The sequence below is a fragment of the Pteropus medius genome, unplaced genomic scaffold, assembly GCF_902729225.1.
Source record: "Pteropus medius unplaced genomic scaffold, Ma_sr-lr_union100, whole genome shotgun sequence".
Classification (NCBI taxonomy): Eukaryota; Metazoa; Chordata; class Mammalia; order Chiroptera; family Pteropodidae; genus Pteropus; species Pteropus medius.
In genome coordinates, this window is record NW_024350319.1 from 24,916,055 (window position 1) to 24,929,602 (window position 13,548).

At 32.0% G+C, this 13,548-nt stretch overlaps 1 protein-coding gene across 3 annotated transcripts in view; it reads left to right on the forward strand.

Annotated features, from left to right (window-relative positions):
• The window catches only part of ZDHHC17 (zDHHC palmitoyltransferase 17), a 79,041-nt gene that overhangs the window by 19,892 nt on the left and 45,601 nt on the right, over positions 1–13,548 (forward strand). For all 3 annotated transcript variants that reach the window (XM_039838896.1, XM_039838895.1, XM_039838897.1), the window contains exons 3-5: positions 4,999–5,121; positions 10,145–10,222; positions 11,017–11,161. In XM_039838896.1, coding sequence (XP_039694830.1) covers positions 4,999–5,121; positions 10,145–10,222; positions 11,017–11,161 — 346 coding nt within the window. The remainder of the gene's footprint in view (positions 1–4,998; positions 5,122–10,144; positions 10,223–11,016; positions 11,162–13,548) is intronic.

Consider the following 13,548-nt stretch of genomic DNA (forward strand, 5'->3'; position numbering starts at 1 on the left):
CCTTATTCCTCAAAGTTTTGTTTTAAGCTTTTTGATTTGTCTGTTCTTTGACCCAACTTTTATCCAACCTCCCAAGCAACTATGATGTTAAAACATTTGACAAACACCTTTCCCAGGGAGAAGCTTTTAATGAGTTTGAGTGAGATCTAGTAGGTAAGTCCTTCAAGTAGACTCTTCCAGGGAACCCCCAAACAGGTTAAATAATGACCATTCCTCTTTGGGAATGAAGCTTTGAAAGAACTCTATCCCAATTCTGCGCACTGCATTACCGTACCAGGAACACAAATTTATTTTTCAAGGCTGCTGGGGAGCAAGGAATGGGACCATGATAGATTAAAATGCCACTAACTTCTCTGTCCTTACTGAAATTCAGTTTTTCTTGGCTAACTGTTCCTTGGATTGCTGAGAGCCTTTTGTTAATTTCCAGAGTTCTGAAAAAGTTGATTCTGACATTTTTTTGCTAGATTTTTCATTACTTTTGTGGAGAGGCAAACTTTCGGAGGTCTTTAGACTACTGATATCCCCCTACTTTCTTAAAAAAAATTTATGTATCAAAAATCAAAACACATTGTGCCAACTATATTTAGCAAATATTATACTGCTTTGTGTTCATTTTTTCTTTTGAGACTTTGCTCCTTTCGATACCTCTTTTTTCTCCATTGTCATTAATTTCTCTCACCCTACCTAATCCATCATTTCCATCAGCAAATATATTCCAGAATTTTTCATTTTAAGAAAAAAACAACTACCTTTCTTTATCCCTCCCATACTCATGTAACTATCTTGTTTCTTGAAAAGTATCTAAGTATGTTGTCTGTAATTTCTACCTTTAAAACCATTTACTTATGTTTTGAAACATTTCAAACCTACGGAAAGTACAGAGAAGAATACCTGTCACATTAAGCAGATGTTAACATTTTGCTGTAATTGCTACAGGTTGCTCAGTGTGCTCTTTCCCCCTGTCCCCCAAGGAAACCTGTCTTGAAATTTCTGTGACTCATTCTCATGAACATTCTTTTGCATCTCTACAAATATCTGTAAGCAAAACATGTTATTGTAATGTAAAGTTTATATAAATTGTGTTCTACATATCCTTTTGCAGCTTGCTTTTACTTAAAAAAATATATATAGCTTTTGTGATTTATCATTGTTAATAGATAAAAACAGTTTATTCTGTTTAACTGCTTTTTAGTACAGTAGTCCTCCCTTATCCATGGTTTTGCTTTCTGTGGTTTCAGTTACCTGCACTCAACCGTGGTCCAAAAATATTAAATTGAAAATTCCAGAAATAAACAATTAACGAGTTTTAAATTGTGTGCCATTCTGATCAGTGTGATGAAATCTTGTGCTGTCGCACTCCATCCCACCCGGGACATGAATCATTCCTTTGTCTAGCATATTCGCACTCTATAAGCTACCCGTCCTCTTAGTTACCTAGTTGCCATTTTGGTTATTAGATCAGATGTCAAGGTATCACAGTCCTTGTGTTCAAGTAACCCTCATTTTACTTAATGATGGCCCCAAAGCATAAGAGTAGTGATGCTGGCAATTTGGATATGCCAGAGAGAAGCTGTGAAGTGTTTCCTTTAAGTGAAAGGATGAAAGTTCACAACTTAAGTCATTTTATCATCTTATCACAAGAAGAAGGGTGAGTACAGTACAATAAGATATTTTGAGGGCAAGAGACCACATTCACATCATTTTTATTACAGTATATTGTTAAAATTTTTCTTTTTAATTTTGTTAATCTCTTACTATACCTAATTTATAAATTAAACTTTATCATAGGTATGTATGTATAGGAAAAACCGTAGTATGTATGTATGGAGTTCGATACTATCTGCAGTTTCAGGCATCCATTGGGAGTCTTGGAATGTCTCCCCCAGGGATAAGGGAGGACTAATATATTTTATCATTCCTTACTGAGGACACTTAAGAATGTTATATTTTTTCATTATTACAAACTTAGTGTCAGTAAATGTCCTCCCACCTATTTCCCCATGCACATAAACAAGAGTTTTTTAGGGTAGACAACTCAAGTGGAATTTTTGTCTTGTTCAGTATATTCTTTTTAAACTTTAGCGATTATTGCCAAATTAATGTCCAAACTTATGTCAGTATATACTTCCAGTGTAGGAATAGAGTTTTTCATTCACTACTTTCTTGATAAATCCTAATTTTGTCACACTTAATAATTATTGTCAGTTTGATAGTTGTGAAATGGTTTTTGTTTTGATATGCCTTTCTCTGATGATAAATGATGTTGAATATATTTCTTATGTTTATTAACCATTTGGGTTTCCTCTTGTGTGAATCGCCTTTTAAAATCCTTTACCCATTTTGAAGTTCTTTTGTCTTGTAATTGATTTATAAAAGTTCTTTATGTATTTTGATGGAGTCCACTACGAATTTAGTAGGATTCATGTCCCTGTATTGACCTCAGAGAGTCCTGTGCCGCTCTCTCAGCTTCTTTCCACCACCCCAGTCAGGCAGCTTAGAATTCAGTACTCCTCTCTAGTGTGTCCAAATTTGTATTTTTCTTTCTGCATCAATGTGCTTGACTGTCTCTGGAAACCCGGACTTCCACAAAAGCTCTCTCATTTGTGGGTGATTGTCTAAGACAGTATTTTTTGGCCGAAAGGGGCTGGAGCCAGTTCATGGACTGTTGCAGGATCCACAGGTGGGATTGAGGTCTGTACACCTATTATCCAATACTAGGATGGGTGATCCTCCTCCCAGTTCCCTTAGCGTATGGTGCTGGATCCCACAGCCCCCACAGAGGCACTTTTGTCTGTGGTTAGATGCCAGATTGTTGGAGGAAGAACAAAATGATTGATGTCTTATTCTACCATGATGCTGATGTCACTCTTTTCTCTTTCATTTATTTAATATTGTGTAGTTCCACATTGTTTTAATCACTTCTTAGTCTTCAGTATTGTCTCAGCTATTCTTGGCCTGTTACTCTCACAAATGAATTTTAGAGTTCTATTTGGGAAGTTCATGAGATATTCACTTAGGATTTTAATTAAAATTTTATTGAATTTGTAGAGTAATTTGAGGGAAATTGGTTTTATGTATTTAATGTATACATTAAATACACACTTTAATGTCTTTTACAATGACAGTAATATAATTAAATATGCTTCCTCATTATTATTTTAGCTGGTTTAATATTTTATGATATGGAAATCTGATCCTAAATTGATTTTATTTGGATACTTTGTTTTAACGATTTTTTTTTTTCTGGGAAAAAATTAGCTTTGCAAAGATATATAATTCCTTAATGGAAGAATTACAGTGTGTGCTGCATTTACTAAGTCACAGTAATTACTTTTTCAGTATTATTCACTAAGCAAAGATGTTACTGAACTGCACTTGTAAATGTTTATTTTCTAATGATAGTTCTTGCAAACTAATCAGATTTTGGCATTTTTGTAATTACAATAATGAGTTCACACATGTTAGAAAATTGTATCAAAAATTTTTAGTGTGTCCACATGAGTTTTTTTTATAGGTGATGTATTTAGATTTTTCAGCAGCTATGTTATATAATGATGGAAACATTTCTAAACATACAGTTTTTTTTAAAATATTCTTTTCATAGCGAGTGTTTTTCTGAAAGAAAAGTATACTTTCTCACTATTGTCTGAAATATCCCCTTTGCCTTGAAGGGGAACAAACTAAATATCTTTAACTTTCTTAAAAATATATAGTTGATAACATACTAATCACAGTTATTTGTCATAACTACTCCCTCCTACCCCCTCAAAAAAAGCCATCAAATTTGAAACACTTGTTTTTTTTTTTTGTTAAAGGGAAAATGCATATTAACTTTTAAGTGTTAAAAAATAACCAGTGATTTTCTGTATGGTTAAAAAGATTACCATGGTCACTTATCAACTCATTCAAAGTGTGAGGTAGGTTCTGCTCTTTGGAAACTCTTGCTCTTCCCTTAGGTTGATTACCTTTTGCGTGCGTGCTTGCGTGCGTGTGTGTGTGTGTGTGTGTGTGTGTGTGTACACTTGAAAAACAGAGCCAGTGAGGGCAGCAATGTGAAGGCTGTATTAAAAATTAGAAAAGCTTAATTTCTTTATTAGCTAAGACATGAATATAGGTAGAAGTTTTAATATTTGCTGTAATATCATGTTAATGTGCCACTCCTGCCCCAACCTTACTTTTTGGTGTGCCTTCCACATTTTGAAGACCAGTCTGATTAAGAAGTTACAAATATAGTCAAAGCTCATTTAAATTTGTTTTTGTGTCATATCTCTAGGACCCAATATTTTGTTTAGGATAAAGTTGATATTGAGGCTTGATGATGGATTCTTGGTAGTTTATTGTATTCTCTCTACTTTTGTTTATGTTGAAAATTTCCATAATAAAAAGTTAAAAAATGTTTATGCTACCTCACAATGACCAAAAGAAGGAGGAAAGGATCAGGCTCTTCACATGTACCCTTCTTCTTTATCAAGTATGAACATCTTTCTTAGAACTCTCCCTGTGGACTTCTTTTATGTCTCATAGGACTCTTCCCCTATGCACCCCTCTTCCCACATCCATATACCCTTCTTTATTTCCCTTCATGAATATATCAAATCTAAATTTGTAAATAGAGAATCCCGAGGCTTATAAAACATCATTTCTTTTTGATGTTCTTATAAATCATTGATATGCTTTTTGTTACTGCTTTTTTATGTACTTAATATTTTTTAACATAATTGTATGCATTTTTATAAGCTGCCTCAAGCGTTTTGTAGAATAAGTGATGATATAAATAAAAACATGCAATTGATAGATGTTTTATTTCTGGTATCCTCCTCCACCTAATGAGGTATTGCATTTTTATAGATGAGACATTTAAAATGTAAAATGGATTAGTAAAAGCTGTTGGAATATTGACATGTTAAAAATAACATGTTGAGAAATCCATTTTAATTTCCACATATCAAAATTCTTGTTGAATAGTAATAACAATCTCTCTTTTCTTTTTTTCCCAAGATATGGAATATATGAACGTTGCCGAGAATTGGTGGAAGCAGGTTATGATGTACGGCAACCAGACAAAGAAAATGTTACACTCCTCCATTGGGCTGCCATCAATAACAGAATAGATTTAGTCAAGTACGTATTTTCTGTACTTTTAAGTAATTTGTTATGTTGGTAAAAATTATTGGTGTAAAAATTAATAATTTCTAAAATTTATAGCTTTTAAAATGTAGATTCTATGTACCCTTTTTCCTGAAAAAATTTGTCTTTAATATATATTGAATGGTTATTATGTACCAGGTCTGTGCTGAGTACTTTTCCATGTATATTTCCTTTAATCTTAATTCTTGAAGTAACCCTATGTGAAAAAAAAATTACTGCTGTCCTACTGATGTGGAAACTAAAGCATAAAGAGGTTAAATATGCTCCCGATGACATACAGCTAATAAAGGTTGGAGTCAGGACATTAACTCCAGTAGTCTAACTTGCAGCTCACATTCTAAATATGAATTCTATGGGGAAAAGCTACAAAAGGAAAGAGAGAGATTAACAAGATAATAGATAATAATAATCTAATCTGTTTATACTAGCATAAGTGATGAATACGTTACATACTAATTGTAAAATGATTTTTCGTATTGTTAATTTGCTTGTTTAGTATTAGAGGTAATTAGATAAGCAACAGTCTTTCTTAGTAAATCCGGTTTAGTAGTCTGATAATTTGGATATAAGATCTTTATCTAAAGACAAGATTCTGAAATAAACTGCTTGAGTCTAGGGCAAGTAGGATATTAATGCCAGGTAAAAGAGTTTGCCCTTAGAGTTCTAAAGATTTAGCAAGTAATATCTAAAGCATTGAACTTTATGAATCACTTTCTTCCAGATAATATATTTCCATTTTATTTGTTCGTGTTTTTCCTTCATATATCTCTATCCTTCCCTCTGCCCTCAGTATGGTCTTCTGATATCTAATTTTTGCTTGTTGGAAAATGTTTTCATTTCATCTTTGTTAGTGAAGGAAATTTTCACATGGTATAGAAATCTAGGTTGGCAGTTTTTATTTTTGCTTTTTACCTATTGAAAATACCATTCTACTGTTTTCTGGCTTCTGTTAGTTTTGAGAAATCAAAGTATTGCGCTTTTGAAAGCTTTTTTTCTCCCTGGCTGCTTTTAAGATTTTCTCTTTGTTTCTGGTTTTCTGCAGTTTCATGATGATATATCTAGGTGTGGATTTCTTTGTATTTACCCTAAATGAGATTGCAAAGAATTCTCAATTCTGTGGATTGATGTTTTCATCAGTTCTGGAAAAATTTCAGCCACTAGTTCTTCAAATATTACTTCTCCCCCGTTCTCTTTTTGCTTTCCTTCTGGAACTCCAGTTAAATATGTTTGACCTTTTCATTGTACACTATGTCTCTTATCCTCTCTTCTCTCTGTTCTCTCCTTTTGTCTCTGTTTCATTCTGGAAATTTCTTTTGACCTATCTTACTGTTAATTTATTCTTCATGTCTAATCTGCTGTTAAATCTATTTAATGTGTTTCTAATTTTGTTTATTTTTAGTTCTAGAATTTTTATTGTTTTTTAAAAGTACGTATTACTTAAATTGTTGTTAAAATTTTCAGTCTTGTCTACTTGAATATTGTAAATATAGTTAGTTTATAATCGATGTCTGAGAATATAGCATTTGGAGTCTGTGTCGGTCTATATCTATTATTATTCTACATGTGCCTGATTATCTTTGAATATGTAAATATGTATTTGACATTGTGTTTGAAAAATTATTTTTTGAATAAGTTGAGACCTAAGGTGGGAAGATGCCCAATTATTTCTGCGAGGCCCAACTTTAAATTAGTTTTAAGGCTTTAGATTTTTTTGGCTCAGGTAGCTGAGGACCATGCTAGAGCCAGTTTTACTTCTGGTCCTTAATTACCACTTCAGTGCAGCTTTTTGAGGTCCCAGCCTGTATTTTGCTTTTGTCTACTTTGCTTGGCCTGGTAAATGCTCTTATTCTTCTTAGGCTTTGCTTTTTAAGAAAATGTTTATTATATTTCATTGAGCTTTTTAAGTTTTCTTTAATGAGAGTCTAGGCTAAAGTTATCTAGACTTCCACAGCCTCTATAGTTTTTTCAGTTAATGTTACTTTAATCAAAATAGTACATAAACAATTTGAAAGATTAAATAGTACTTAAAAGCTTACAATGGGAAACAGCAATCTCTCTCTACTCTCAGGGTCCTATATCCCAAAAGTAATTATTTTCAGTATGTTGGCTGTTTCTTTCAGTATTTACTCTTGTAGCTTATAAATTTGTATTGCTACTTTTATCTAGAAAGTTATTTTATTTACACAAATGATGGTACTTTTCTGCTTTTTCATTTAATTTATACATCATTGAGATTTTTTGTTTCAGTACAAAGAGAGCTACATCATTCTTTTTTAAAAAGCTGAATAAAATTCAGTTATTTAATTGGATTTAATTGTTTCTCTATTGGTAGACATTTAGATTAATTCTGGTGTTTTTACTACTACAAACAGTGCTGTACTTGTTCACATATCACTTTGCTTATGTTCATACATATCTGTAGAATTCTTAGGAGTAAGAAAGTTAGACGAATTTTGAATTTTAATAAATATTGCTGTTATTTCTTGATTAATCAGTTATTATATTTTGACTTTCTATTTTAGGTTAACTAGATGTCCTAGATCATCACTAATACTTCTTCCATCCTCTATTATAGTTTTAGTTAAATCACTATGAAAAGTTTAAATTGTTATTAGGATGTAAATTCTCACTGCTAAATCTAGAAGTGTTCTATGATTATCTGTTCTTTCCTGTAGAATTCTGGATTTTGTTTGTAGTTAAAGTTGCTTCATTTTTTAAAATTTGTTTAATTTTCTATATATTCTAACTAATTCTTCTCATAATCTTAGAACTATAAAACCACTCTGTATGCAAACAGTAATAGATAGTTTATCAGTTCTTATTTTGGTGGAGGAGGGGGTTATTAAATCATTCCTGGATTTTCTCCACCTTTCTGCTCGAACCTAGACTGTTTGTTCTTTAGAGCTACGGAACAGTCATTGTCTTGAGACTTTCCTTTGCCATCATCCTGGGAAATTCCCTTTGCTCCAGTGCTGGTCTTAGTTTCCTGGATCTCAGGTTTTTATCTCTCTTGGTTTGTTCCTTGGTTTTAGTAGAGCACATTTTCTAATAGCTTTTTGAGAGAGAGACAGAGAGAGATAGACACGGGGGGAATATTGGGAGATTCAGCAAGACTGCCTATTATTCAGCTGACCTGAAGACATGAAAATAATTATGGGGAATTAGGAAATGTGAGAACAAAAGCTTGGGGGTCTAATGATAACTCTCCTATTCTGGATATTTTACTTAACTGTTTGGACAGCAATAGAAAATTACATTTACATTACGAATATCTATGTATTCCACTGAACAAAAGTAGGAATCAGGGTCCACAATTTGAAGTTGTAGTGCCCTTCACATCTGGAGTGGTGCAGTATACAGTCTTCCCAGGTGTATGCAACAGCCCTGTTCTCAACAGCCCAGAAATAAAATGAGACTAATAACTAGAAAACCATGTTTCTCTCTAAGGGGCATCTCATCCATTAGATTCAGAAATATGTGCCGGCAAGTACATTCCATGATAATACTATTCTTGTAGTATTGCAGGGAGGCTTGAATTTAAAAATGAGAATTATATGATCATCTCAGGAGTTTGTAGTTTTCAGCTAGGATCTTAGAACTACAAAGAATAACATGTTATAAAAATATAGTACTTCCAGGTAGTTACAGTGAAAAGGTAATAGAAGTGATTCTTTTTTAGCATGCAGAAAAAAAGTTTCCCTATCCTTATGAAAAAAAAAGTTGTACTTTAGAACCAGGTTGAAAATCACTCATTGCTGCAGCCCTAGCAAATATTGGAAATGTGAGTAAAAATAACTCTCAGGAGCAGATATATTGACTATAGAGAAGGTAACCAAATTGTTTTTTTTTTTTTTTAAAAAACTCTGCTTGGAATTTTTAAGAAACTATTTCCTATCAAATTTGTTCTTTGGCTATGTTTCCTTTTGGGCTTATAAAAGCATTTTCAACTATAATTTAATGTCCACCAGGTATCTAAAGAAACAATTTAGGACTAGTTAAATATTTGTGTTCAGACTACAGACATTCTGTATTTTTCTTCAAAATATACAAAATTCAAATTATCTGATATTTTGAACTGAAAATATTTTAGTCTGGAAATATTTTACATGATAGAACAGTTGGGCCCTTCATTGCATAATGCTTTAAAAGCATAAATTTAACAAATATATAAAGCAGAAAATTTCTGAATCAGATATGTAAATTTAAGTATATTAAATATTTAGAACTATGACATTAAGAGTAAATGCATTAGTGATCTAAGGCAGTAATCACTTAGAACAGTTTAAGAGCCTCACTAATATACACACATCAAGCATTTGATATCAGATACTTGAAACTGTTTATATTCAAGTCATTGCATTGATTATTTCCAAAGGAAGCATTGCAAGAAGCAGCTAGGTCCTGTTCATTTAAGAGGATATCAAGATATTATGATTATTGCTTAGTACATTAAGCAGTGAGGTTGCTCTTTTTAAAGCAACACAGCTTTAAAGGCACAACAAATAAGAATAAAGAATGTTTATGTTATACTTTACAGTTTATAAAATTGTTTCACATATATTGTTTGATTTAATAATACAATAAGCTTGTGAGGTAAGTAAAGCTTAAAAGCTGAGTCCCATGGTGGGCTAAGTATCTGGCCTATTCTCCAAGTATTCTAATTCCAAGATTCTATCCGCTGCTGCTATCTGACCCAAATCTTCGTGGTTCTCTTGACTGCCTTGTTTTTATGTAATTGTTATTTGGCATTGCTTTTTTTTTAACCTTAAAAAATTATTTTCTTTTTATTTCTAGAATAAAAGAGAGTTACATGTTTGATATAAAATTCTGCTTAATGTATTGTAAATTATCACAAAAGATTGTTTATCTTCAGAAGCATAAGCTAGCATGAAAACTAAAATAAAAAATATTGTTTTTTATTTTTTACATAATTTCTTAAAATTGAGCATGAACGTTATCTAAATTATATAAAATTATATAAAATTTTGTCTTATAGATACTACATTTCGAAAGGTGCTATTGTGGATCAACTTGGAGGAGACCTAAATTCAACTCCATTGCATTGGGCCACAAGGTTTAAATTTGCTTCTAGATATATGTATATATATATTTTAGTGTATAACTAAGTACTTTTTAAAAAATGGTATGCTAAAATGGAGAATTTTTTATGCTAGTCGTGAATGTCATTAACATACTAATGTATTGCTGTCCAGTGTACCTGCATTAGAATCAAGATTTATTGTCCAAAGTGTTTAGGGAATTAACCATGCTTATATTAATCTAGTTATAAGATTGGGTTAAATTTTATTAATGTAATAGTTTTGCAGCCTATGTATATTTACAATTAAAGAAGTTGTCCAGTTCATGGGACGATTAAGATCATTTTGCAATAGGATTAATAGAGTGTAATAACAACTTATATATTTAAAGAAGTTATGAGTTATCTCTAAATTTTCAAGGACTGTTATTCCAGTTAAGACTTAAAAATCATAAAACCCTAAATATGTATTGACATATGTCTATTGTAAAACAAAATTATTTTTCTTTTCTAGAACAAAAGTGAGTGATATGTTTGATATAAAATTCTGCTTAATGTATTTTAAACTATCACAAAAGATTGTTTATCTTCAAAGGCATAAGCCAGCATGAGAGCTAAAATGAAAGATATTATTTTTAGTTTTTCATATAATTTCTTAAAATTGAACATGAACATTGTCTAAATTATTTAAAATTTTGTCTTATAGATACTGCATTTTGAAAGGTGTAGGACTTTAAAAAGATATTTGTGTAATCTTTTGTACCATTACCCTATTTAAAAAGACGTTTTATTTGAAATAACTGTATATCTAAGTATTCTTTATGTTTTAGACAAGGCCATCTATCTATGGTTGTGCAACTAATGAAATATGGTGCAGATCCTTCATTAATTGATGGAGAAGGATGTAGCTGTATTCATCTGGCTGCTCAGTTTGGACATACCTCAATTGTTGCTTATCTCATAGCAAAAGGACAGGTAAAAAGACACAATGGTGTGGATGTTCTTCATGGTTTAAATGCTTAACATAATGGATGTTATAGGTGTAAAGACCTGGTCATATTTAAATAATACTTTATGGTGGATGAAGAGGATAATTATATAGTTTGATATTGACCTATTTAATATTTAATATAGTTAACATAAAAATAAGAAAGACAATCATGAACCAGATAATAATCCATTAAGTTGGCCTTTTTTATTTCTGAGTAATAGAGATGGATTCCAGAAAGTAAGGGAGAACTTTTAGGTATTTTTTTAATATATCATCTGAATTTATTTAAACTTTTTGGACTATATTACTGGCTATTTTCCATATTAGTGTTTTTTGAATATATCTGAATTTATTTAAACTTTTTTGAACATATTTCTGGCTATTTTCCATATTAAGTACCTCTTGAGAGGATAAATTCTTTAAAATCAGTTTTTTAGTTTCTGGTGTATAAAATAATGCTACTTCTTACATCTCAGAAAATTTCTCATGATTTAAGTGGTTCCTCCTGATTTTTCCTGAATGTGCAGTAACTATAATCACATTAAGTGTTACCAGTTTGTATGGACCATATTTTTGTAATGAATGTATTATGTTAAAAGTAATGTCACTCAGTTTTTCTTTCATGTGTTTTCTCCGGTTATACTTAAACATTAGTTTTATAGCTAAGGATCCCATCATAAGAGAAAGACAGATGATTTTAATTCATTGCTATTAACATAATTATTACTTTAATATAAAATTTTATGCTATTTAGAAATTGAATAGTATTTTAAGAATCCTTTAAGATATTTATTAGCAGAGTCAGAGCAACGACCGTTGTGTGTTGTGTAATAGGAAAACAGGCATAGACTAGTTAAATTAATTGCTGGAAGGGGGAGTTTATTTTCTGTAACCGTGTTAACAAACTACCCCCTGAAATCTAATGGCTTAAGAACAATACCAGCCATTTATTATATTTCATAATTCTGTAGTTAGAGTGGCCTTGGCTGAGTGGTTCTTCTTGTGGCTTCCGTCACCTGGGGGCTCATGTAGGTAGAGGATAGCTCACTTAAACATATCTTGAAACTTGGTAGGAATGGCTAAAAGGCTGGGCTCACCTGCGATGCTGGGACAGCTTGGCCTCTCTTTTTCTCTATGCCGTCTCAGAACTTCTTATTCTTAGTACCCCTCCATGTGGTCTCTCCATCAGGGGAAGTGGACTGTTTATTTACATGGTGGCTTAGAGTTCCCAAAAGAACAAAAGCAAAAGCTGTTCTGCGTATTTTAAGTCTTAAATTGTGAACTGGCACAGCAGCATTTCTTCATTCTTTTAGTTAAAACAAGTAACAGGGGCCTGATCATGTCCACTGTAGGAACACCAAGGCTTGCGTACCAAGAGGTGAGGTTTATTGGGGACCATCTTTAGAGACCAACTACTACAGGAGATTGTCCTGCTCCCACAGTTTCTTCTAGACTGGTAGTTGAAGCAGTAGATGGTGCTGTAGCACATGATAATATCTTTCCTGGCCTTTTGTATTGCAGATATAAATTTATAGTATGCATTTACTTTTTTTCTTTCAGTTTTTAATTTAGTAGGAAAAGTGTAAATTTTTGAGTCTTCATGGTCTTTTTGTTAGCTTATTGGTTTTGGAGTTTGGATAATTTCAGTATGGCACAGGATGTAGGCTATAAAATTTTTAAAGGCAGCGATTTCTACCTGTCATGGTGCCTTTTGTATAGTAAATGCATAATGATGATAATAAATGTTTGACAAATAATCTTTTTCATGAGTAAATTCATTTTCTGCTTACAAAAGTAACGTATGCTTAATGTATACTAGTCAAACATAATAGGCTATGACTTAGAAAATGAAATCTGTCTCCCTGAGGTTACTTCCTTTAACAGTTCAGTATGTATTTTTCTGGAACTTTTTTTCATGTATACTTTCTTATAAAACACAATCCTCTAATATTCATTACATCATATTTCGATGTCCAAAGTCTTTCTCTGCCTATAGAACCATGTGGATCTAGCCCTAATTACCTCTCCAGCTTATCTTCTGTCATCTCCTCCTCACTCACTCTGCTTTAACCACCCCAGTCTTTCTATTATTGAGCAAGTCTGACATGCTGTTTTCCTAAGGCCTTTGTGCTTGCTGTTTCTTCTGCTTGGTAAATCCTTTCCTCAGATAGTTACACAGTTCTTTTTCTCTTACTGCAGTCAGAGGTTCAGTCACATTTTATTCTAATTGATCAGTTCTCAATTATAAGCAATATTCAAATAAGTAACTTTTATTTCTTCTTTCTCTGACTTTAGTCTTTCACTGACTTTAGTCAATATATTGTTTTTCTTATTATTAACTTTGTTCTGATAAATGTAACTACATTTCTTT